This window comes from Symphalangus syndactylus, chromosome 6 (genome assembly GCF_028878055.3).
Source record: "Symphalangus syndactylus isolate Jambi chromosome 6, NHGRI_mSymSyn1-v2.1_pri, whole genome shotgun sequence".
NCBI lineage: Eukaryota > Metazoa > Chordata > Mammalia > Primates > Hylobatidae > Symphalangus > Symphalangus syndactylus.
This window is the reverse complement of record NC_072428.2, coordinates 57,079,531-57,107,303: the sequence shown is the minus strand read 5'-3', so window position 1 is coordinate 57,107,303 and position 27,773 is coordinate 57,079,531. Positions and strand designations below refer to the sequence as shown.

General features: G+C 38.8%; 1 protein-coding gene across 28 annotated transcripts in view; it reads right to left on the bottom strand.

Annotated features, from left to right (window-relative positions):
* The window catches only part of EMSY (EMSY transcriptional repressor, BRCA2 interacting), a 110,429-nt gene that overhangs the window by 64,716 nt on the left and 17,940 nt on the right, over window positions 1-27,773 (bottom strand). For all 28 annotated transcript variants that reach the window (XM_055282988.2, XM_055282994.2, XM_055282998.2 and 25 more), the window contains 2 exons: window positions 25,694-25,953; window positions 16,953-17,229 (listed from right to left, as the gene is read on the bottom strand). In XM_055282988.2, coding sequence (XP_055138963.1) covers window positions 16,953-17,229; window positions 25,694-25,953 — 537 coding nt within the window. The remainder of the gene's footprint in view (window positions 1-16,952; window positions 17,230-25,693; window positions 25,954-27,773) is intronic.

The window sequence follows — 27,773 nt, the reverse complement described above, 5'->3', positions numbered from 1 at the left end:
GGCATGGTGGCTCGCGCCTTTAATCCCAGCACTTTGGGAGGCCGGGGTGGATGGATCACCAGAGGTCAGGAGTTCGAGACCAGCCTGGCCAACATGGTGAAATGCTGACTCTACTAAAAATACAAAAATTAGTCAGACATGGTGGTGTGTGGTGATACACGACCATATTCCCAGCTACTCAGGAGGCTGAGGCAGGAGAATCACTGGGACCTAGGAGGCGGAGGTTGCAGTGAGCCAAAATCACGCCACTGTATTCCAGCCTGGGTAATAGAGCAAGACTCCATCTCGAAAAAAAAAAAGATACATCAAGCAAATAGTAATCATAAGAAAGTTGGAGTGGCTATATTAACATCAGAAAAGGCGGACATGGAAACACCGGTGATAACATCAAGGGTTACCAGAGATAAAAAGGAATGGTTCATAATGAAAAGGGGGTTAATCCATCAAGAAGACACAATAATCCTAAGTGTGTGTGTATAAAAACTGACAGAATTAAAGGGAGAAATGTACAAAGCCACAAATATAGTTAGAGATTTTTACACTTCCCTTTCAGTAACTGACATAACAAGTAGACCAAAAAAAAAAAAAAGGTGAAAACAAGAAGAATCTGATCAAGTCCAACAACCAAGTAACATGGACATGCACAGAACCAAATGAAAAGTCAATTGTTCTAAAACCATTTATTAAATAATCAAATGCAGCATACACTCTTGGTTGCCTGTCTAATTTCCTTTCTCCTCTGCCCTCCTCTTTTCTAATAGAACCTGTTTTCTTTCCCGAAGAATCCACAAGGCATTGGCATGTACTTTCAGAGGGCTGACCCTAAGCCAGCCATACAGGCAATTCCTAATTGATCTAAGCCAGTTATGGTGGCCCCATTACTTTTGCAAAGAACTAGTTTAGGTAGGACATGTGGCACAGTTGTGGCCAGCATAATATAAGGAGAATCTCATGGAAGACTTCTAGGAAAGATTTTTTGTTTCCTAAAACAGACCCACAGAAGGGAATTGTCTCTTCTTTCCCTGACATTGTCACAGCTAGATGTAGAACCTGAAATGTACTCAACTTGCCCAAGATGAGAATTACCCAAGAAAAAAGCCAATATACCAAGAAAAGCAAAGAGAAAGGTGAAAAGAAATTCCTTGATGGCTCAAATGAGCTAATGCCTAACTTAGGCCTCCCTTCTGGACTTCTGGTTTTGTGAGAAAATAAATTTTATTGTGAAAAACCAATCACTCGATCAATGCAGATTTACGTAAAGATATTCATTCAATCACATCATATTTTGCAAGTAAGTTTGGATATTAACAATCCATATAAGAATCTCCAGATCCAGCTAAAAAATAAAAAACAAAAAAAAATAGCATAAATAATCCATGGGCTCTGTAACAATAACTTTATTAAACTTTGTTTTTGTTTTTGAGACAGTCTTGTTTTAATGCCCAGGCTAGAGTGCAGTGGCACAATCATGGCTCAATGCGGCCTCCAAATCCTGGGCTCAAGCAATCCTCCTGACTCAGGCTTCCCAAGTAGCTAGGATTACAGGTGCACACCACCACGCCTGGCTAATTTTTGTATTTTTTGTAGAGATGAGGTCATGCTATGTTGCCCAGGCCGATGTTGAACTACGAGCTTCAAACAACCCTCCCTCTTTGGCCTCCCAAAGTGTTGGGATTACAGGCATGAGCCAATGCACCCAGCCTAAATTTATGAAACATTTAAATACACACAAAAAAATGGGCTACTGTGAATATTACTGAAACAAAGACATTAATCCATGTTTGGAAGAACTGTGGTTCAGGCTACATTGGTAATTTTGAATAAATATGAAATACTCAGAGTTTTTAACACGAGCCCTAGAGAAATATGAAGTTCAAAGAACATTTTTTAAAAAGTCATGTAAGTGAAGGGGAAAGATGATGCATAAATGTTAAAAACATTACCTGTGTTTTGTGTTATACTCATAGATATTAAAGAAAAAAATCAGGTGTAAAATTATATAAAGTTTGAGTATCACTTATCCAAAATGCTTGGGACCATAAGTGTTTCATATTTTGAATCTTTTCCAGATTTGGGAATATCTCCATAGGCATAACAAGGTATCTCGGGGATGTGACCCAAGTCGAAACATGAAATTCATTTATGTTTCACATAAACCTTATACACAGCCTGAAGATAAACTTTATAAAATATTTTAAATAATTTTGTGCAAAGTTTGTATACACAACCATCAGAAAGCAAAGGTGTCACTATCTTGGGCACCCATGTGGACGATCTGCGGTTGTTAGGTATCACCACCATTCCTGACTCTGAACTTGTATGCTACTGATAAGCAATTATTTTCTTACACTTACTTACACATAAGTATCTAACAGTAAAAAATATTACATACTACTGATACAGTTAAAAAATAATATGTTCAGGGTAACCTAGCAGCACAGTAGTATCACCAGAATACTTGTATCAGCTGTTAAACAAGAGCAAGAACAAATGAAGACAGGCTTTCAGTCTATACCTATGATGTTGTGTTTTGATTAAAAGGTTACTGTATCCTGTTTTTGTTTCTGTGTTTGTTTTTAGGTAATAAGAAGCATCAGAAGCAGATGAGAGACCAGGAGACTCTGTCGCCCAGGCTGCAGTGCAGTGGCGCCATCTCAGCTCACTGCAAGCTCCACCTCCCCGGTTCACGCCATTCTCCTGCCTCAGCCTCCTGAGTAGCTGGGACTACAGGCGCCCGCCACCAGGCCCAGCTAGTTTTTGTATTTTGTTTAGTAGAGACAGGGTTTCACCGTGTTAGCCAGGATGGTCTCGATCTCCTGGTCTAGTGATCTGCCCGCCTCAGCCTCCCAAAGTGCTGGGATTACAGGCGTGAGCCACTGCACCCAGCCTCATCTGTCTTATTAACAACAGTTTTTGCTTTAGAATTTTCTCTCTGATTGTATAAACTGACATGATTTCTTATTCTGTTATAAATGATCACTGCTCTAGTCCTTCAGTAAGATCATCACACATTTTCACCATGTCATGTATGGGACTTTTTCCTGCAGTGTTAATGTCATCTTCATCATCACTATTATGACCACCTTGATTCAGAACCATTTTGGCTATTTCACTATCAGTCAACTGGAGTAACTGGAGCCTCATTATGGACGTTAAAAACTTCTTAAATATCCACTTCACCCACCTTCCAGACAGACTCTGAAGGTATATTTTTTTTGCAAATGTAAGGAGGAGAGGTCAGAGATCATTTTTTTCTCATTTGACATACAAGATCCTTCAAAGTCACTACTTTGATCATCATCACTAAACATAGTCCCAGGCCAGAGGTTGTGCCAGACATGCACAACTTTGTCTTTAGATACTATGTTCCAAGCATTGGCAACAGCATACATGGCATCCTTCATGTTAAACTCTTTTTGAAAATCGTCCACACTCATGCCTCTGTTCACTGCTGTTAGTATGCTGTTCAAGAAAGCATTTTTTAATTATATTTTAAGTTCTGGGATAGATGTGCAGAACATGCAGGTTTGTCACATAAGTATACACGTGCCATGGTGCTTTGCTGCACCCAACAACCTGTCATCTACATTGGTTATTTCTCCTAATGTTATCCCTCCCCTTGCCCCCCACCCCCCAACAGGCCCCAGTGTGTGATGTTCCCCTCCCTGTGTCCATGTATTCTCATTGTTCAACTCCCACTTATGAGTGAGAATATGTGGTGTTTGGTTTTCTGCTCCTGTGTTAGTTTGCCAAGAATGATGGTTTCCAGCTTCATCCGTGTCCCCACAAAGGACATGAAATCATCCTCTTTTATGGCTGCATAGTATTCCATGGTGTATATGTGCCACACTTTCTTTATCCAGTCTACCACTGATGGGCATTTGGGTGGGTTCCAAGTCTTTGCTATTGTGAACAGGGCTGCAATAAACATACATGTGCATGTGTCTTTATAGTAGCATGATGTATAATCCTTTGGGTATATGCCCAGTAATGGGATTGCTGGGTCAAATGGTATTTCTGGTTCTAGATCCTTGAAGAATTGCCACACCGTCTTCCACAATCATTGAACCAATTTACACTCCCACCAACAGGGTAAAAGTGTTCCAATTTCTCCACATGGACTTCCTCTCTTCCAATTTGAATACCCTTTATTGAATACCCTTTATTTCTTTCTCTTGCCTGATTGCCCTGGCCAGAACTTCCAATACTATGTTGAATAGGAGTGGTGAGAGAGGGCATTCTTGTCTTGTACTGGTTTTCAAAGGGAATGCTTCCAGCTTTTGCCCATTCAGTATGATATTGGCTGTGGGTTTGTGACAAATAGCTTTTATTATTTTGAGATACGTTCCATCAATACCCAGTTTATTGAGAGTTTTAAGCATGAAGGGGTGTTGAATTTTGTCAAAGGCCTTTTCTGTATCTATTGAGATAAGCATGTGGTTTTTGTCATTGGCTCTGTTTATGTGATGGATTATGTTTATTGATTTGCATATGTTGAACCAGCCTTGCATCCCAGGGATGAAGCCATTTTGATCGTGGTGGATAAGCTTTTTGATGTGCTGCTGGATTCAGTTTCCCAGGATTTTATTGAGGATTTTTTCATTGATGTTCATCAGGGATATTGGCCTGAAATTTTCTTCTTGTTGTGTCTCTGCTGGGTTTTGGTATCAGAATGATGCTGGCCTCATAAAATGAGTTAGGAAGGAGTCCCTCTTTTTCTATTGTTTGGAATAGTTTCAGAAGGAATGGTACCAGCTCCTCTTTGTACCTCTGGTAGAATTTGGCTGTGAATCCGTCAGGTCCTGGGCTTTTTTTGGTTGGTAGGCTATTAATTACTGCCTCAATTTCACAACTTGTTATTGATTCATTCAGGGATTTGACTTCTTCCTGGTTTAGTCTTGGGAGGGTGTATGTGTCCAGATATTTATCCATTTCTTCTAGGTTTTTTTTTTTTTTTTTTGAGACGGAGTTTTGCTCTTGTTACCCAGGCTGGGTGTGCAATGGCGCAATCTCCACAACCTCCACCTTCCAGGTTCAAGCAATTCTCCTGCCTCAGCCTCCTGAGTAGCAGGGATTACAGGCATGTGCCACCATGCCCAGCTAACTTTTTGTATTTTTAGTAGAGACGGGGTTTCTCCATGTTGGTCAGGCTGGTCTCGAACTCCCGACCTCAGGGGATCTGCCTGCCTTGGCCTCCCAAAGTGCTGGGATTACAGGCATGAGCCACTGCGCCTGGCCTTCTTCTAGATTTTCTAGTTTATTTGCGTAGAGGTGTTTATAGTATTCTCTGACAGTAGTTTGTATTTCTGTGGGATCAGTGGTAATATTCTCTTTATCATTTTTTATTGTGTCTATTTGATTCTTCTCTCTTTTCTTCTTTATTAGACTGGCTAGCAGTCTTTCTATATTGTTAATCTTTTCAAAAAACCAGCTCCTGGATTCGTTGATTTTTTGAAGGGTTTTTCGTGTCTCTATCTCCTTCAGTTCTGCTCTGATCTTAGTTATTTCTTGACTTCTGCTAGCTTTTGAATGTGTTTGCTCTTGCTTCTCTAGTTCTTTTAATTGTGATGTTAGGGCGTGAATTTTAGATCTTTCCTGCTTTCTCCTGTGGACATTTAGTGCTACAAATTTCCCTCTGAACATGCTTTAGCCTGTGTCCCAGAGATTCTGGTACACTGTGTCTTTGTTCTTCTTGGTTTCAAAGAACTTATTTATTTCTGCCTTAATTTCATTATTTACCCAGTAGTCATTCAGGAGCAGGTTGTTCAGTTTCCATGTAGTTGTGCAGGTTTGAGTGAGTTTCTTAATCCTAAATTATAATTTGATTGCCCTGTGGTCTGAGAGACTGTTATGATTTCCATTCTTTTGCATTTGCTGAGAAGTGTTTTACTTCCAATTATGTGGTCAATTTTAGAATAAGTGTGATGTGGTGCTGAGAAGAATGTATATTCTGTTGATTTGGGGTGGAGAGTTCTGTAGATGTCTATTAGGTCCACTTGGTCCAAGGCTGAGTTCAAGTCCTGAATATCCTTGTTAATTTTCTGTCTCGTTCATCTTTCTAATATTGACAGTGGGGTGTTAAAGTCTCCCACTACTATTGTGTGGGAGTCTAAGTCTCTTTGTAGATCTCTAAGAACTTGCTTTGTTAATCTGGGTGCTCCTGTATTGGGTGCATATATATTTAGGATAGTTAGCTCTTCTTGTTGCATTGATCTCTTTACCATTATGTAATGCCCTTCTTGGTCTTTTTTGATCTTTGTTGGTTTAAAGTCTGTTTTATCAGAGACTAGGATTGCAATCCTTGCTTTTTTTTGCTTTCCATTTGCTTGGTAAATATTCCTCCATCCCTTTATTTTGAGCCTATGTGTGTCTTTCACATGAGATGGGTCTCCTGAATATAGCACACCGATGGGTCTTGACTCTTTATCCAATTTACTAGTCTGTGTTTTTTAATTGGGGCATTTAGCCTGTTTGCATTTAAGGTTAATATTGTTATGTGTGAATCTGATCCTGTCATTATGATGCCAGCTGGTTATTTTGTCCATTAGCTGATACAGTTTCTTCATAGTGTCAATGGTCTTTACAATTTGGTATGTTTTTGCAGTGGCTGGTACTGGTTTTTCCTTTCCATGTTTAGTGCTTCCTTCAGGAGTTCTTGTAAGGCAGGCCTGGTGGTGACAAAAATCTCTCAGCATTTGCTTGCCTGTGAAGGATTTTATTTCTCCTTCACTTATGAAGCTTAGTTTAGCTGGATATGAAATTCTGGGTTGAAAATTCTTTTCTTTAAGAATGTTCAATTTTGGCCCCCACTCTCTTCTGGCTTGTAGGGTTTCTGCAGAGAGATCTGCTGTTAGTCTGATGGGCTTCCCTTTGTGGGTAACCCGACCTTTCTCTCTGGCTGCCCTTAACATTTTTTCCTTCATTTCAACCTTGGTGAATCTGACGATTATGTGTCTTGGGGTTGCTCTTCTCGAGGAGTATCTTTGTGGTGTTCTCTGTATTTCCTGAATTTGAATGTTGGCCTGTCTTGCTAGGTTGGGGAAGTTCTCCTGGATAATATTCTGAAGAGTGTTTCCCAACTTGGTTCCATTCTCCCTGTCACTTTCAGGTGCACCAATCAAACGTAGGTTTGATCTTTTCACATAGTCCCATATTTCTTGGAGGCTTTGTTCATTCCTTTTCATTCTTTTTTTCTCTAATCTTCTCTTCATGTTTCATTTCATTAAGTTGATCTTCAATCTCTGATATCCTTTCTCCCGCTTAGTTGATTTGGCTATTGATACTTGTGTATGCTTCACAAAGTTCTCGTGCTGTGTTTTTTGGCTCCATCAAGTCATTTATGTTTTCCTCTAAACTAATTATTCTAATTAGCAATTCCCCTAACCTCTTTTCAAGGTTCTTAGTTTCCTTGCATTGGGTTAGAACATGTTCCTTTAGCTCGGAGAGGTTTGTTAATATCCACCTTCTGACGCCTACTTCTGTCAATTCGTCAAACTCATTCTCCATCCAGTTTTGTTCCCTTGCTGGCGAGGTGTTATGATCCTTTGGAGGAGAAGAGGCATTCTGGTTTTTGGAATTTTCGGCCTTTCTGCGCTGGTTTTTCCTCATCTTCATGGATTTATCTACCTTTGGTCTTTGATGTTGGTGACTTTTAGATGAGGTTTCTGTGTGGACATCCTTTTTGTTGATGTTGATGCTATTCCTTTCTGTTTGTTAGTTTTCCTTCTAACACTCAGCCCCCCCCCTGCTGCAGGTCTGCTGGAGTTTGCTGGAGGTCCACTCCAGACCCTGTTTGCCTGGGTATCACCAGTGGAGGCTGCAGAACAGCAAAGATTGCTGCCTGTTCCTTCCCCTGGAGGCTTCGTCCCAGAGGGGCACCTGCCAGATGCCAGCCAGAGCTCTCCTGCATGAGGTGTCTATCAACCCCTGCTGGGAGGTGTCTCCCAGTCAGGAGGCATGGAGGTCAGGAATCCACTTGAGGAGGCAGTCTGTCCCTTAGCAGAGCTCAAATGTTGTGCTGGGAGATCTGCTGCTCTCTTCAGAGCTGGCAGGCAGGAACGTTTAAGTCTGCTGAAGCTGCGCCCACAGCCACCCCTTCCCCCAGGTGCTCTGTCCCAGGGAGATGGGAGTTTTACCTATAAGCCCCTGACTGGGGCTGCTGACTTTCTTTCAGAGATGCCCTGCCCAGAGAGGAGGAATCTAGAGAGGCAGTCTGGCTACAGCAGCTTTGACGAGCTGCAGTGGGCTCTGCCCAGTTCGAACTTCCTGGTGGCTTTCTTTACACTCTGAGGGGAAAAGCCACCTACTCAAGCCTAAGTAATGGTGGATACCCCTCCCCCCACCAGGCTCAAGCATCCCAGGTTGACTTTAGACTGCTGTGCTGGCAGCGAGAATTTCAAGCCAGTGGATCTTAGCTTGCTGGGCTCCATGGGGTTGGGATCTGCTGAGATAGACCACCTGGCTCCCTGGCTGCAGCTCCCTTTCCAGGGGAGTGAATGGTTCTGTCTCGCTGGTGTTCCAGGTGCCACTGGGGTATGGAAAACAAAAACTCCTGGCCAGGCATGGTCGCTCACGCCTGTAATCCCAGCACTTTGGAAGGCCAAGGTGGGCGGATCACGAGGTCAGGAGATCGAGACCATCCTGGCTGACATGATGAAACCCCGTCTCTACTAAAAATACAAAAAATTAGCCAGACATGGTGGCGGGCACCTGTAGTCCCAGCTACTTGAGAGGCTGAGGCAGGGCAATGGCGTGAACCCAGGAGGCAGAGCTTGCAGTGAGCCAAGATCACGCCATGGCACTCCAGCCTGGGTGACACAGCAAGACTCTGTCTCAAAAACAAAACAAATCAAAACAAAACAAAACAAAAAAACCTCCTGCAGCTAGCTTGGTGTCTGCCCAAACAGCTGCCCAGTTTTGTGCTTGAAACCCAGGGCCCTGGTGGCGTAGGCACCCGAAGGAATCTCCTGGTCTGTGGGTTGCAAAGACCATGGGAAAAGCACAGTATCTGGGCCTGAATGCACCGTCCCTCACAGCAGGGTCCCTCATGGCTTCCCTTGGCTAGGGGAGGGAGTTCCCCAACTCCTTGCACTTCCTGGGTGAGGCAACACCCCACCCTGCTTTGGCTCACCCTCCATGGGCTACACCCACTGTCTAACCAGTCCCAGTGAGATAAGCCAGGTACCTCAGTTGGAAATGCAGAAATCACCTGCCTTCTGTGTTGATCTCGCTGGGAGCTGCAGACCAGAGCTGTTCCTATTCGGCTATCTTGCCAGCCACTCCCCCAAGAAGCATTTTTATATTAACTCTTCACTGGTCTAAGGATACCTTGGCCGCATGGCTGAATTAATAAAGTCACACTGGGGGAAAGTACATGGCATAAACATTGTTTTTGAGGAGAATTTCAACTGGAAGATGAGAACAGTCATCAAGAAATAAAATCTTGCCATTGTTGCACAGTCCAGCTGCCCTGCAGTGAGCACAAGCTGCTGGTACAAGATGTTTGGAAACCAATCAGAAAAGATATCCCTAGTAATACATGCTTTTTTGTTACCATAATAACAGACTGGTGAGAAATTCACTCCTTAAAAAGAGCAAGAATGCAAGCTTTTGCCCATCACAGCACTTATGAGTGCCTCCTACATTACCACATCCCATCCCAGTTATTCTGTCCTTGGCATCCTTAATTCCTGTATTGGCTGTCTCATCTGCTAGAGCCAGTGTCTTTCTGGGGCATTAATACCAAAACAGTGATGTTTCATCAACATTACTGACTTGTTCTGGTATAAGATAGTCACCAGCGGTGACTTTGGCAAACTTGTCAATGAACTTCTTGCTGCTTCATCATCAACAAATGCTTTATCACCACAAATTTTTAAAACTGTAATGCCGTGTCTCCTCTTAAATTTCTGCAAATGCCCTGTTGAATATTCACAGCTTCCTTCAATTTTTAGTTCATCATGATAGATCTTTGCTTGTTTCATGACCAGTATTACCATTAAGTGACATAAGTTCACTACAATGCTGATGGATCCACTTTTTCAATACGTGATTGAGATCTTCATTTTTGGCTTTGTGCTTTCTATTTTTCATTAACTTCCGTTCATGATTTCAGCACAGAATTTCCATAGCTTATCCTTTTGTTTCTTCAGGTCATATACGGTAGTCATTCCAACACCATACTCTTCTGCAACACACTGCACACTTAACACCACTGTCCAGTTTCTCCAACAGCTTGTCTTTCTGTGCTGTAGATAAACATAAATGCTTCCTTGTGTCCTTGTCACTATTACCCCTCAGAGGTATCTGCAGGCCTTTTGGACATTTTCAACATCTTTACACCACAGAACAGAAAATAAGCAAAAAAACACAGTAAGTGATGCACATAGGTCTTGGCCCCATGTGGGGCATTGCGGGGAACCTGTTATTGGTGCATCCAGCCTGCATACATGCCATTTTATTACCCTCTGTGGGAGTGCTTGTGTGAGGGGAATCCAGGTGTGCAAGGAAAAGATATATCACTGCTACAGAAGGCAGAAGGAGTCTTTTTTCCCTTGGGAACGCTGAATAAACTGTGTGGTGTGCACCTGTGTTTTAATTGCAATTTACCACATAAAGTCAGGTGTGGAATTGTCCACTTGTGGCATCAGTTGGCACTCAGAAAGCTTCAGATTTTAGAGCATTTCAGATTTCAGATTTTTGGATTAGGGATGATCAAACTCTACTGGTTAAGCAGTATGCTATTCAATTTTTCTTTAACCGCCAAAATTATTCCCTCTGCCCCATTTTTTTTTTAAACAAGAAGAATAAGGACTTAATACTGGCCATATACTAATGAAATATTCTGAAAGGGTATAGTTCACGTGGACAAAATATGGTATTTAGTAAACTCTACAAAAAAATTCCAATTCTTCTATTTGGTAATCCTGCTTCTGAGTGCTGGTTCTAAGAAAATGGAAGGCTCAGTTAAATTCACAAAGATGTTCACTATAGTTAAATCTAGAATATCAAACCCTGGAAACACACTAGATACCCAATGTATAATAATTTAATAAATTATTATACATTATATATTATAATAAACTTAATAAATTATGCAACAATAATAAAAATATTAAACAGCTCTGAAAATAATTTGAATATTTATAGAAAAATAGAATAATGTTAACAAAGCAACGATATATGAAGAAAGCATGCTACCAAATAGAATATGAAGTTTTTATTCCAAATATGTAAAAAATATTATTCACGGCCAGGTGCAGGGGCTCACGCCTGTAATCCCAGCACTTTGGGAGGCTGAAGCAGGTGGATCATGAGGTCAGGAGTTCAAGGCCAGCCTGACCAAGATAGTGAAACCCCTTCTCTACTAAAAATACAAAAATTTGGGGGGCATGGTGGCACGCACCTGTAATCCCAGCTACTCAGGAGGCTGAGGCAGGAGAATCGCTTGAACCTGGGGGGCAGAGACTGCAGTGAGCCAAGATCGCACCACTGCACTCCAGCGTGGGCGACAGGGCAAGACTCAGTCTCAAAAAAAAAAAAAAAAAATTATTCACATGGGTAAAAAGGTAATAATATAGAAAATAGAAAGTGCTATTGTGGTACAGTGGTGGGATTACTGGTATCGCTTTGTTCTCTACTGTTCTCCTAAACTGTCTGACCCTACTAATATTGTTAGGTTTTAAATAACTTTTAAATGCTTTTAGATACTAAATGGGAACCATGTTGAACTGATAAGGTTGGGGGATTTCACAGGGAAGGTATTTTGTGAAATGGGAATGGAAAACAGAAACTGCATTCCGGGCCAGCCTAAAGAAAGTAAATAAAGTGGACAGCAGGAGTATTCATGGAAACAATGTAATTGGAAGTAACTTGTTAGGTTGAAGACGGGTCAAGGAGGGAAAATAAAAGGTCAGCAGAAGATTGTCACAACATTGGGTAAATAATTCATGATATCCATAAAATAACATAAAAAGGACAAGATGAGAGCAAATTTTTCTCACCAAAGTAAAAGAAAAAAAAACAGTAGCAACAATTAATCTAAGAAACAGGCAGAAAAAAAAGTGGAATCAATCTAAGAAATAATAATCCATTTGAGAATGAATTTGAGAGATAACAATAAAAGCTAATTACAGCTTCTAGTCTGTTAAGTACAAAATCTGGAGGAAAAAGGAAGATGAATCAACTATGAAGAAGCAGCCATCTAAGATAAACTATTTCCTTCTATACACACAAACCACATTTCAGCTATTATTTCTTTCTGTATTACCAGCACCAGACTTACAACCACCAAATTAAAAATTACCCCTTCCAAACATTAAAGTGCACAACAGTTTGTATATTACGTTTATCTAAGAAAAAGGTAAAATATAATAAATACATATTTGCTTATATGTTAAAAAATGAAGGGAGAAATAAAAATTAAAAAGATTACCCATCAGGGAGGACAGAACACTGTTGGAGTCATAGATAAACAGACTTCTCAGAACATATCTGATTTTGTGGATTTGATTTTGGAACTATGTAAATATGTTATATAATTATAAATAAAATTTAGCAAAAATTTTCAAAATGACAATCCAAAAAAAACAAAAAACAAAAACAAAAAAAACCCAGAAACAAATTAACCTATAATGCTTGACTACAGAGAAAAGAATTATTTCAACTGACTTTTAAATACAGTAATTTGATTGTATATCCTTAGAATACCCTTAAAAACTAAATAACTACAATAAAAATTTATGTTCAATAATCATATTGGTTCTGTTATTCTGAAACTATTATGTATTATACAATACATTAAAGGTATAATTTTATTAATCATTAGGAATCAGGATTTTCTGATTCCTAAAGATTCTTCCTGAATCATCAGGAGAAAAAAAGATACAAACATACAAATAGAAAAAGTTAAAACCCATAATTATAAATTGTAATTGGTAATATCAGTATGAAGTGATGATGTATTTCCTCTTAAACAAACAGAAAAGAACTGTAGCTCTGTCCACCAATAAAATGCAGAAACAATGACCAATACAGTAGTAATGACCACCCCCACAATGCCCAGATTGTGGTATCTAAACACCATTTTTCACTAAGAAACCAGGAATCCCTGAAGAAATGTCTAATTTCAACTCTAGGGGAGAAAATGTACAAGATGAACCAGGAACATCTCAACATACCACAAAACAAGGACACTATTAAAGACTAATGTAGTTGTGTCAAAAGAATTTAGAAACCAACTAAGAGGCTCCCACTGGCAAGGATGGAACAATGTGAGCACCAGAAGGAAGATCTGCAATGTATTGATAGACATCAAACATCTTAATAATATGGGAAGTGAAAATCTTACTGGCCAATGAACCAATTCATCTGAAAACATACAAATAAAGAGAAATAATCAGGCATGTATCCTGCTTTTCCCATATGAATTGTACCTCAGGGTAAGCAATAATAATAAAGGAAAGTACTTCTTTAAGAATTCTAGCTAACAAATGAAAACAAAGATAAAATGCATTTTGCAACAACCAATAAAATACTAGATCTAGGCAAAGATTATCAATAGCTATTAAAACCATTTGGTAACTAACACTTGTATCCTCTAGTCAACGTTAACATCACTAAAGGGAAAAAACAGACATTACGTGTCTCTTAAAATAATGCAACAAGAAGCACACACCACCACTTATATAAAATGTTCATTCTTCCTATTTCCAAAAACAATCAGACTTGAATCTAATCAAGCTCTTAGATTTGGCTACCAGTTTTATGGAAATGCACTGAACAGAAGACCTTGTTAAACTACAATACACAGATGAAATCAGTAAAATCCAGACCATGGGAAACTCTCGAAAAAATTAGTTATTCTTTCAACAAGTAAGTTGCAAGGACAAAAGAGAGAGAGAGAAGACAGCTAAGTTAAAAGAGACATAACTACATCAATTAATGCAGTGTGGACCATCACTACACTTACAAACATGGAGTCAGTTACCAAGTTACTGTTAAGACCCTTTCCCCTCTACCACCAGCTATCCCTACAGGCACAACCAGAGATACATCAGCTCTAAAACAATATGACTCTAGTCCATAGTAGAAGGAGACACCGAATGCCCTCTTGCCTGATGTACCCACACAGGAGCTGCCACAGAAGCCCTGCAGGCAAAATCACAAACGCCATCTAAGTGTTACCATTTCCATCAATATTTACCTTGTTTAAAAAAAAAATTCCTTGATTTCTTAGTACTAATAACATCTAAATTAAATATCTCAAACAGAAACAAAATAATCACATAGTTTCCTTGAGTATACATATTCAGAGTTTACTTTCACATCCTTCATTCTCTATTAGCTTCCAGTGACTTTAAGAGAAATCTCTGAGATGTCACATACAGCTCCCCTATAATTACTTAAGGCTCAAAGAGATGTAGAATGCTAAGAAGCAAAGGAGAAAATGAAGAAAGTCCTACGTTCCTAAGAGATTCAGTGGCTACCTGGAGAAAATTAAGAATGAAAATTAGAAGCTTGGAATATTCAGTTTGCTTCAAGATATTTTATTAGTAACCAAGAGAAATATCCCTCATCTCAAATAGTACCATCTATCTTGGAAAAACAGTAATCTTTCTAATACAGTAAAACCAGCAAACTGTTGGATGAGTATTGGCAGAGAAAAACAACTATCAACACATGATAATTTATATTAGTGTTGATACACAGATCAGTCAGATGAGGAGTCAGGTGGTCTTTCCTTCCCTCAACCTTCAAATTATAAAATAGTGAATTCGGAACATGTTTGTAACCAACATTTTAAACAAATTTTCTATATAAAAATTATTTTTATATTTAGGCCGGGCGTGGTGGCGCACACCTGTAATCCCAGCACTTTGGTAGGTGAAGCGGGAGGATCTCTTGAGGCCAGGAGTTCGAGACCAGCCTGGGCAACATGGCAAAACACCACCTCTATTAGAAATACAAAAATTAGCCGGGCGTGGTGGCACACACCTGAGGTCCCAGCTACTGGGGTGGCTGAGGCAGGAGAATTGCTTGAACCCAGGAGGCGGAGGTTGTGGTGAGCCAAGATCACGCCACTGCACTCTAGCCTGGGCAACAGAGGGAGACTGTAACTCAAAAATTATATATTTCTGTATTTAACAGGACTATATTCTCATTCACTGCTGTATAAATAGAAATGTTGGAATTTTTTTCAAATTACTTAAGGTGACATAAAAGGAAATTTGAAGACTGCTACTTGTTGTCATTGATTGAGACATTAAATGGGTATTAGAACTAGAAAATAATGACAGATGCTCCCATATCCTACTATAACAGCTGCAGAGTGAAGAAATACTGACTGCATCTATATCTATGTAATCTCTTCCTTGCTAACAGTTACATAAAACACACAATACATCATTAAAGCAATCAAGACACTGTTTTCCTACTTGAGTGCTTGCATTCACTCCTAGTTCATAAACTAGAATATTTCCAAGCCCAATCTGTCTTGAGTTATATATTATTCACATAAAACTCAATGAAAACTAATACCAAGTACTCTTCTATATTGCTTCCAAGCTCCCTTTGACAAACTATAAATATGGGTATGAATTCTATATAATATATGCTTCCCTCTAATCAACTCTCTTAAGACCTACAAACACTTAAAAAAGGAAATTTCTGACGATATGCTATTTGTCTTGTCTTTCATATGGGAGGAGGACAAAGGTATTAAGAAACTAAGCTAAAATGGAACTGAGATTTCCACATTTCCTTTCCTTTGCTTTTTTTTTTTTTTTTTTTTTTTTGAGACAGGATCTCACTCTGTCACCAGGGCTGGAGCACAGTAGTGCAATCTCAGCTCACTAGAATCTCCACCTCCCGGGTTCAAACGATTCTCCTGCCTCAGCCTCCCGAGTAGCTGGGATTACAGGTGTGCACTACCATGCCCGGCTAATTTCTGTATTTGTTTAGTAGAGACAAGGTTTCACCATGTTGGCCAGGCTGGTCTTGAACTCCTGACCTCAAGTGATCCACCCGCCTCCGCTTCCCAAAGTGCTGGGATTACAGGCGTGAGCCACTGTGCCCGGCTTACTCTGCTATTAAGCAGCAATTGCCCTTGAGTTCAGGTCTCAGTTTCTCTTCAGTTAATATTTCCATCATCTATCCATACAGAAAAATTTAGGAGACTAGTGGAGCACAGTGGCTTGTGCCTGTAATACCAGCACTTCAGGAGGCTGAGGCGGGTGGATTGTCTGAACTCAGGAGTTCCAGACCAGCCTGGGCAACATGGCAAGACCCCGTCTCTACCAAAAATACAAAAAAATAGCCGGGTATGGTGGTGTGTGCCTGTGGTCCCAGCTACTCAGGAGGCTGAGGTGGGAGGATCACTTAAGCCCGGGAGGTGGAGGCTGCAGTGAGCCAAGATTGCTCCACTGCACTCTAGCCTGGGTGACAGAGTGAGACCTTGTCTCAACGAGGAAAAAAAAAAAAAAAAAAGAAAAGAAAAACGTAGGAGACTGAAGAAAAAGCAAATGGCATATCCTTGAAACCATCTTCTTCCTCCTACCTCTTATCATTTACTTTGAAGAGGATGTGCACTTGGTGTTTCCTCTGAAGAACCTATGGTAATATAATTTCAAATTTCTCATTTAAAAATTTCATTATATTAAAGATATTTGTACAGCCCTTTGAAATTTATAGTGACAAGATTTAACCTACATTTTGTGAATGTTAGCAGCCCAGGTAATTAGGTACTGTGCAAAACAACTTGGGGCAAGCATATTAATATAAGAAAATGCAATCACCTACCATCTTGACATTCTCAAACTGGGGTACATGGGGTGATGATCTTGGGTCTAACAGTAGGGACCTTCACACCCAAAGCAGAGAAACACACCCACCAAGTTTTCTTCAAAATTCCATATAGCAACTGTGACAGAATTAAATTGTGAAACAGCACTCACCTTGTGCTACTGTTGACATGACCACAGATGGTGTAGAGGACACCACAGCTGTTACTGCAACTGTATTAGGAATAGGTGATGGTGTAGAACTGCTGCTGCCACTGCTGCTATTACTGACCAGAGAGGACTGTGAAGCAGTTATAACAACTGGCGGCTTCTGGGTTGTAGAAGCAATGACTGATGTTGGTACAAGCTTAGTGACTGCTGCATAGTTATGGGATTTGGAGAGAATGTTGGGCACGAAGGTTGAGCTTGGTGATGTGGTGACTATAATAACCTAAGGAATAAAAAATAAGTTATTTTTATGTACCCACTAAACTACTAATGTATCTAGACTCACAGTTAGTTATATACAATTTAAAAATAGCTTATGAAAAACGAAGAAGCAATTCAACAGGGAATATACAACTAAAAATATATTAAAGTTTTCCTTTACTAGTGATCATCAAAATGCATTTAAAAGCAACAATTTTACAAATCAAATATTTTAAAAGATAACATCAATGCTGTATAAGATACAGGAAAGTAGACATTTCAGCATACTACTTAGGGAGTATAAATTGGCACATTCTTTCTAGAAAGTAATTTAAACATTCATTCATTTATAAATATTTATTGAGCACCTACTATGTGCCAGGCATGGTTCTAGACGCTGGAGAATAGAAGAATGAACAAAAGAAACAAAGTTGATACCTTCAAGTAGCTTACATTTTAGTAGTGGGAGAGAAATAAACAGAAAAGTAAGTATATGTCACGCAGAGACAAATGGAAGAGACAAAAAAGTATGGTAGGAGAATAAAGAATGATGGGAGCACTGTATGATTTTTTAAGTAATATATTCAATAAAGACCTCTCAGTAAGGTGACATATGAGCAGAAACCAGAAGGAAGTAGGGATATGAACCATGGTGCTACCCAGAAGACCATCCATCAGCACAGGGAGCAGTAAATACAAAGGCCCTAAAGCAGAAGCAAGCTTGGTATGTTCAACAAACTTCAAAGATCTAGTGAATGGGATAGAAATGTATAGGGTACAAATTAGTAGTACACAACCGCAGAGAAGTAATGAAGGACTAAACCATGTAAGAGCATGTTGACAGTATATACCCTTTATATGATGTGACGAAAAAGGTACTTTCTCTCTGAGGTCTTCTGTCCAAAAACCCATAATCGTAGTCTAATCATGAGAAGAACATCAGACAAATTCTAACAGTTGGGGTATCTACAAGATACTTGACCAGTACTCCTCAAAACTGTCAAGGTCATCAAAAAAAGGAAAGTCTGAGAAACTTGCACAGTAAAGAGGAATCAGGAGGAGCCTAAGGAGAAATAACAACTAAATATAATATGGTATCCTGGAACAGAAAAAGATAATAGGTAAAAACCAAGGAAATATGAATAAACCATGGACTTAATTAACATTAATGCATTAATACTGTTCATTAGCTGTAACAATGTATCACACCAATGTAAAATGTTCAGAATAAAGGAGACTTCTCAGGAAGTTGGTAAAAAACAAAAAGAATGAGAAAACTGGGTGCAGAGTATATGAGAACTCTCTGTACTATCTTCTCAATTTTTCTGTAAACCTAAAACTGTTTTAAAAAATAAAGTCCATTTAAAAAAAAATCATTACTCTACCTGTTAGGTAAAAAGTACAGTAGGGCAATGAAGTTTGAAACAGGGAGACAAATTAAGAAGCTCCTGTAATAAACCAGGCAGGGATGATGGTAACCAAAGTATTTGTGGTGGAAGAGGTAAAAAGTGAACAGATTCTGAATACACTGCAAAGGTAAAGCCAACAGGATTTGCTTGTATGTTGATACGAAGAATGGAGAAAAAGAGAGGCAGGAAAGAGATGTCAAGGTTTTGCCAGTATAACTAGAAAACTGTAGATGATTTAGTGACAAATCATTCCAGACAGAGAGAATAGTATGAAGGAAAGGACCTACAGTCAGAAGTAGCTTGATAAATTTAAAAACAGAAAAGAAAGTAGTGTAGCAAAAAGCACATAGGGCAAAGAGGAGTTGGAAAAGTAAGCAGAGGCTACATCAAATGCAGAATTTAGATTTTTATACTAAGTATAATAGAAAGCCACAGGAAGATTTTAAGTAGGAAGAAAAACAAAATTTGATGTATATTTTAAAAGATCGCTCTAGCTGCTATATGATAACAGGCAAGAGGGGAAGCAGTGAGACCAGTTAAACTATTGCATCAGACCAAGCAAAAAATGATAGAGGCTGCCTGCACTGGAGTGTTCATAGCAGAAACAAAGAGAAGTGATCAGAGTCAGATTATTTTGAAAAGTAGAGAGAATAGGATTTGTTGATGAATGGAAATGGCAGGGATAAGGAAAAGAACAGAATCAAGAATAGCTCCTAGGGCTAATATGTATTGGCTTATTTAAGTCTCCCAACAATTCTATGATATGTGTACTATTATTATCCCCATTTTACAAATGAGAACACAAACATTATTTAGAAGTCTGTAGTATCACATTTTTATTCTGGCGTGGTATAGTAAAACCCAAAACAGAGCAGATTATCTCCTTCTTCTTTAAATGAAATTATTTGTACCTATCGAGAAAAGAAAAACTGTTTTGAAAAATCTAAAGAATTTAAGGGAAAATTCTTTTTCATTTTTATATCACTTCTAAAGAAGGCCAGAAGTTAGTCAGTCAAAATTTACTGAATATATCTGTACTCAGGACCTACATCTCAAAGAAGCTCTGACCATAACATTGTTATTATATATGTTGAGTGTTACAGAGAATTACCAGATATAAGTACTTATCCAGTGTTACAGAGAATTACAAGATATAGGTACTTGTCCATTACTTTAAGGAGTTTGTTAGTTAATTATTTGAGGCATCAAGAAAGATACATAAGATCAGCAAACACCTATATAGAGTCACCCCCATATTTATAGATAGACTTGATCACCAAACACCTATATAGCATTATTAGAAAACAACAATCAACCATGATACAAACTGAGAAGTAGACCAATATGGCAAAAAGACCACAAGCTTAAATGAACCTGCACTTAGATCCTGCCTCTGCCACTTAAAAATGGCAGGCCCCTAGACATGTTGGAATCTCTGGGCTCCAATTTTCATCTATAAAATGGGGATAATAATACCTACCTTGCAAAGCCATTACAAGGATTAAACGATATAATGATGTTAAGCATCTGACATAGTGCTAGGCACATAGCAGGTTGTCAATATTTGGCAGTCAACAAATGGTACTTATTAGCAGCTTATTACTACTACTTAATAAATGTGAAAAGGGTATCAGTAAAGGCATTATACATCAAATCAATCTGAAAATGTATTTCAATATACTTTGTTTCACTTAAAACTTTTCTTATTTTTTTTCCCAAATTCTGATACCTCTGAGAATCCAAAGAATTCACAGCTGCTGCCACAGCCAAACCATTAGACTAGTAATGGCAATTAGGGTTCACTTTTGCCAGTTCTGAACTAATTGTAGTAGCTTCCTGGAGCACAATGCTTAAAAGGACTCTGAGGCCCAGATAAGAATTCAGCAAGGCTTAGCAGGAAAGTATGCCACAGTTAATTAGCAATGTCTGTCATGGGCAAGGGCAAGGGAAGCTTTCACACTTGTACCAAATATTTGCAATTTCAGAATTAGAGTACACATGTAGGCTTTAACATTAAGACAAAACCTCAGCAAAATGAATCTAGAGTCTTTAAGAGCATATTTTAGGTTACAGATACAAATGATAAAATCTATTTTGAGATTTCAGCCTGCAAGATGATTTCTGATCTGAAAAGAAGTTATCCTTCATTAGAGATCCACCTTGGAGGAAACCTACTTGTACTTTAAAGTTACTCATTACAACAGGGGGAAGTATAGGAGTTTAAAACCAAGTGAACCAAACAGTGTTTATTCAGGCCATAATTCAAATTACTGACCTTCTAGCACTCACAAAAACTCCTTAAGAGTGCTGGGACTTGCACCCTAAGGACAAAATGAAAAATATCAATCAAGCACATGAAGGCATAAAGCTAAATTCTGCTGCTCTGATATATAAGTGCTGCATCAATGTTATATTTAAAATGAAGGCACCACATTAACACAGGTGGAAATGTGTCTACCCTGAAAATATATTACCTATTTGAATTTGAATAAAGTTCACAAATTCATAAATAATTATACTTAATATAAAAATCACTTCACCTACAATAATTCCTAAGTTGCCTTATACAGGATTTGTGACAAATCCAAACTGAATGCAATAATGGCAACAGCCTTGGATAGATTTCAGAAAAATCCAATTACCCAAGCAAAAGAAAAACATAAAACTCCAAGAACATTTTTTAGTCCTACCCGTATCAGCTTGTCCACAAAATAATAAAAGTTAACGGCATTGAGTACACAAGAAGTAAAAGAGCACAGTTTTACATCTGGAACATAGTAGGTGCTCAATAAATATTTGTGGAATGAATGAGTCTTATTTTTAATTTAATTTATTTTAAACATTTGTTTTTTTAACCATAGTAAGCCAAATCTAAGGTTCTGAACCTGAACTCTCATGGTATGGCTCATATATAACTCGGGAGATAAATATGCCCTCTTTTAAACGTCACAAGTCTGAAAACCTCAACTATCCATTCTCAATTGAAAATTCAGAAGAAAAAAATAAAAATAAATATATGATAAAGTCAATGAACTTAAAAAAAGTTCACAAACTTCACTGAGTCTTCATCTACTACACGTATTTTTAGCTAAGTCTACCAAAGAAGACTGAAAAGTTAATAGTGTTAGGTGACATTTACTGAGCACTCACTGTATGTATTATGTTAAGTTTTTTTTTTTTTGAGACGGAGTTTAGCTCCTGTTGCCCACGCTGGAGTGCAATGGCACAATCTCGGCTCACTGCAACCTCTGTCTCCCAGGTTCAAGCGATTCTCCTGCCTCAGCCTCCCGAGTAGCATGTGCCACCACACCCAGCTAATTTTGTATTTTTAGTAGGGACAGAGTTTCTGCATGTTAATCAGGCTGGTCTCAGAACCCCTACCCTCAGGTGATCCACCTGCCTCAGCCCCCCAAAGTGCTGGGATTACAGGTGTGAGCCACCACACCCGGCCTATGATCATCTTTATTTTATAAAGAAACAGGCTCAAGGGAGGTAGCTAAGCCAGTATTGGAACCAGATACATCTATTCGTTCATTAATTAATTTACTCATTCAACAAATATTAATTAGCACTTACTACATGCCAGGTACTATTCTAAATACTAGGGAATACATTGAAGAATAAGACAAGTCTCTACCCTTAGCAGCTTATAGTCCCTGGGAGAAATAGAAGATAAACAACTTTGTAATATAATATCAACTAGTTATAAGTATAATGAATAACAATAAAACAGAGTACAGGAATAGAAGGATACGGATGGGAGGTAGGTACTCTTTTAGCTACAGCTTTGCTTTACTATTTCTCAAATACTAAATTAGAAGACTAGACAAGAAACGGGTAAGAGAGAAGAATTACTGAGAAAATAAGATCCAGCAACAAAGGCAGTAAAAGCATTACAGTAAGTAGACTTAAAAATTCAGGGCACAGCAGACTGATGCCACCTAATATAGGGCCAGCTTAGAAAGCAATAACTATAATAGCATATAAAAAGTGACATTGAGAAAGATTATCTTGGAGTCATCAAATAAAAATGTAAAAATTATCCTCAGTATAAAACTTAAGAAGTCATCAAAAATAGTTAATTTCTATATATGAAGGGATATGCTTCAGTGAACTGATGAATTCATTTATTTGGAACAGCTCATTAATCAACAGTGTAAATAAACAAAACTCTACATTCCATAAAATGCCTGCAAGGGAAGGAACTAACAATTGTTGAATACATACCTTATGTTGCTCTTTAAATATCCAATCTCAATTTAATCCTTGCAATAATGTCCTAAGATGACATCATTCTCATCTCATAAATGAGTGAACAGATTTAGAAAGACTAATTTATTTAGGTCATACTAGAAGAGCTAGGGTTCTAACCCAGGACTCTTGACTCTCGAAGTTTTTGTTTGATTCTAATACCACACCATAATCTCTCATCTTCAGAATGAAAATAGAATTACATCCCACAGATCAGCTCATTATCACTTCTAGTTAGTAATAATGATAATTTTTAATATATTATATAATGACATTTTTGCAGGAAACTCGAGGAGGTTCTTTAAGGGGAAGTTATCACAGGAGTAAAGATTCAAAGGTTGAAAGACCATACACTGAACACAGAATTTACCTCCACTCCTTCCCCAAAATCCCTCTAAAACAGCATGAAGGGATTTTTTTTTAAAAGGGAAAAGGCACATAAACCTGTAAGGTCAAAACAAAAAGGAGACAACAGCTATAAAGTTTGGAAACTGAAAAACAGACAAATAAGAATGGATTAAGCATATCTAAGAAAGTAAAAACCTAAGGCAGTAAACAGTAACAAAAAATAAGGCAACGTGCATTTGTGAGCCCCAGAAAGACTCAGGAATTGAGAACACCAGATACTTCTGAAGTGGGGATAAACATGCAACTAAAGAGAGGAAAATTAGTTCAAAATCTGTTTCAGAACCATTTAGATCCCTAGCTATTCTCCCCCATCCTAAGGGAAGGCTAAGAATTTACTGTCATGAGGGAGATTGACAAAGAAATCTAATGACATCAGGCACATCTGGGGGGCCAGGTACTATGCTAAAAACAGAGGAGATACGTGAAGTATATATATCTTGAATGGTGAGCCCACCCAGCCCTTTCCCTCTATTTAACCCCCAAACAAAACACCGCCACCCAGGGTTATATTACTCAAGGCAGGAGACTGGGATATTTCTGAACAATCCTACCAGTCCAAACAAAAGCCCTAAAGACAGTGACAAATGGTGGAGGTAAAGGGGTAATGGATGTTCCTGAACAAAATAGTCCAGCTAGGTCAATTTACGATGAAAGTCACCAGTCAGCACGTCCCACCCATACACACAGTTTTCTGTCACCTTTTTCGTGCCTATTTTCATTCGTAAGCAGACAGCCAGACACTTAAGAAAACTAAATAAAAGAGATCAAAACAAATAGATAAAAGGAACTTACAGAGAGAACATGAAAGAAGAAAACATTTAAAAAATTGTCATGAATCTCATTAGGTAAGAGAATACAATGCTTCTATGAAAGAGTAGGATGCTTTTTGTTTTAAAGGAACTTTGAGAGAAAAAGAGTTACTAGAAATTTAAAGTATGAGAGCAAAAATGAAAAACTCTATAAACGTAATGAAAAATAAAATTAAATGATAAAGAAAATAAAAATACTGAACATTTACTACGTGCAAGGCTGTAACAATTTTTCATATATTATTTCATGTATTTACACCCAAAAATCCTATAAAATAAATACATTGTTTTCTCTGTTTTATAGATGAGAAAACTCGGATAGAGAGCTTAGTTTTCCCACAGTCACGCAGCTAGTATGTGGCAAAAGCTGGGATCTGAATCCAAGAAGCCCAATTCCAAAATACAGGCTTTTTCCATTATATTAGAGTAGGAAAACAATGCAAACAAATGGAAAATGGAAATAAGAAAGATAAATGGATCAATCCAGGCAGCTCAATAGGCAAATAACAGGTGATCCAAAAAGAGAAAACAGAGACAAATCAAATAAATAACTCAAGAAATGTATCAGAATTGAAGGACATAAATATTCAGAATAAAAGGGCCCACTGAGTATACAACCTAATGGATGAAATAAAGACCCACGCCAAGGAACATTACCTTGAAATTTCAGAATTCTGAAAGTTACTGAAAGTTTGTAAAGAGAAAAACAGTATCTGAAATTAGAATGGTACTAGACTTCCCAAAATCAATAATGGAAGCCGGAAGCCAACAGAACAACAACACCTTCAAAAATTCACAGGGAAAATGACTTCCAAACTAGAATACTTTTCCTAGTTAAACCATAAAAAAAGTGGGAAGGTAGAATAAAGAACTTTGCAGTCTCCCATGCAAGGTCCCCAAAAATTTACTTTCCATCCACCCATACACCAGGTAGCTACTAGAGGATATGCTCTAGCAAAATGAGCAAAGAAACTAACAAAGAAGATCAGAATGATGGTTAAAGAGAGATCCCAGAAATATAGGTGTGCAACAAGCCTAGAGAGCCATTATGGTCCATCCAGATCAGTGTGGGAAGACAGAGGGGTCTAAAAACATGAAACTGACAAAATACTAATGACTTCAACATATTTAGAGTTTAGGAATGAATTAATAACAGCATACAAAGAATTCAAAAAAAAGATAATAGAAGTTACTCACTTAATTATATCCTTCCTTTCTTCTATGAAACACTTGACAACTTTACTACTTTGGCAAATTAAAATCTGAGTTGCTACAGGGAAGGTCACACAATATAGGTTAAAATTTTTTTTCTATTTTAAATTTTTTCCAAATAGGATTACAACTATAAAATAGAGCACAATTCTTAGAAGAGATTCGGCTAACTGTGTCATATTAGGCAAGTCATTTAACATCGCAAAGCCTCATCTGCAAAACTGAAATAATAATACCTATCCCAAAGCCTTATCTGGAGAATTAAACAAAGTAAAAGATGTGAACATCCCCAGCATAATGCCAAGCACATAGTAAGCACTCAGTGCATGTTTATTAAATCTGAATCATACTGTCTGAAAGAAACAATTGGCAGGCAGAGACTCCCTCCACCACATACCTTCTGTGTTGTTGTGTTTGTTGTCTGTGTTGACGGTTTAGTGAAGGTTATTTTCACAGGAGACATGTGGGGTGGTAAGGAGTTGGCAATGCTCTGCATGATGTTGCTCATCTTGGGACTACCACTCACAGGCACAGTGATCGTCTTTGAGACTGGAACAACGGCCTTTGGAACTTCCTTTAGAACAACAGGAGAGGAGCTGGAAGAGTTTGTTCGCCTTCGTTTTCTGGGTTTTTCATCTTCATCTGAACAGCTTACACCTGAAGGGCAATGACAATACTGCTATATGTATACCAAACAAATCTTGCATTTTACACTTTATTTTTAAAATCTTTATATCATCCTTGTCCTCTCTCTGTCTTACACCATTAGCCAATAAGTTCTATCAATCCTCCCTCAGAGAAGTGGTCTCTGAATGCCTTCCCTCCTTTCTTTTAAGAAAAAGTCTCACTCTGTCACCCAGGCTGGAGTGTAGTGGTGTGATCTTAGCTCACTGCAACCTCTGCCTCCCAGGTTCAAGCGATTCTCCTGCCTCAGCCTCCCAAGTAGCTGGGATTACATATGCCCGCCACCACAGTCAGCTAATTTTTATATTTTCAGCAGAGACAGGGTTTCACCATGTTGGCCCAGGCTGGTCTTGAACTCCTGACCTCAGGTGATCCTCCCGCCTTGGCCTCCCAAAGTGCTGGGATTACAGGTGTGAGCCACCGTGCCTGGCCTTCCCTCCTTTCTTTAAACCTATGGCCATGTCAGGCCTTCTTATCTCCTGCCAGTATCTTAGCAACAATCACCTAAAAGATGTCCATGCTTCCAGTCTGTCCACTTCTATCTACCCTCAATCCTACTACGGGTTGCAAAATTTCACATCTAATCACGTGTATGCACTGCCTAAAATCCTTTAGTAGTTTTTATCTCCCTACAAGATGAGGCACAAAATCATTACCATATCATTCAAGACTCCATATCTTTCCAAGAACACAATACCTGTTACATCCAACCCCATGTACCCCTATAATCTTGGGATTCTGAACTGCTCACCATTCCCCAAAGCCACCTTAACCACATTCTATCCATCTCTGAGTATCCATATACATTGTTCCTTGGGGAACACCACCTACCATCAATGACCTCTTCATCATTCTGCAATCATCATCCTACAAGCCATCTCCTTAGTGAAGCTTTCCCTTATTCCTCTAAGCAAAGCTAATCCACCTCTCTCCTAAGCTGTACCACTTACCAGATGGCAATGTGATTGTCTACATATCTCCCATTAGTAAAGGGCTCCCAGAGGGTAATGACTAAGTCTTATTGGTTTGTTTCCCCAGTATAGTGCCTTGCACATACAAAGTTAGGTAAATAAACAATTATATCCCAAACTAATGTTGTTGGTATGACTTCTGAGCATAAAGCAATAATCTTCCTGTTACTTAAAACTACATATTATGTGAAATAGTTTCTTCATGTTTGAGATGCACTTTCAGTATTTTACTTATTTATTTATTTATTTATTTATGAGACGGAGTCTCACACTGTTGCCTAGGCTGGAGTGCGGTGGCGCGATCTTGGCCCACCACAACCTCTGTCTCCCAGATTCAAGTCATTCTCCTGCCTCAGCATCCTAAGTAGCTGGATTACACGCGCCCGCCACCACACCTGGCTAATTTTTGTGTATTTTTAGTAGAGACGAGGTTTCACCGTGTTTGCAAGGCTGGTCTCAAACTCCTGACCTCAGGTGATCTGCTCGCCTCGGCCTCCCAAAGTGCTGGAATTACAGGCATGAGCCACCATGCCTGGCCTAGTGTTTTCTTTTTTCTTTTCTTTTCTTTTCTTTTCTTTTAAGATGGAGGCTCACTCTGTTGCCCAGGCACAATCTCAGCTCACTGCAACCTCTGCCTCCCAGGTTCAAGTGATTCTCCTGTCTCAGCCTCCCAAATAGCTGGGATTACAGGCGCCCACCACCACACTTGACTAGTTTTTGTATTTTTAGTAGAGACAGAGTTTCACCATGTTGGCCAGGTTGGTCTCAAACACCTGACCTTAACTGATCCACCCACCTCAGCCTCCCAAAATGCTGGGATTA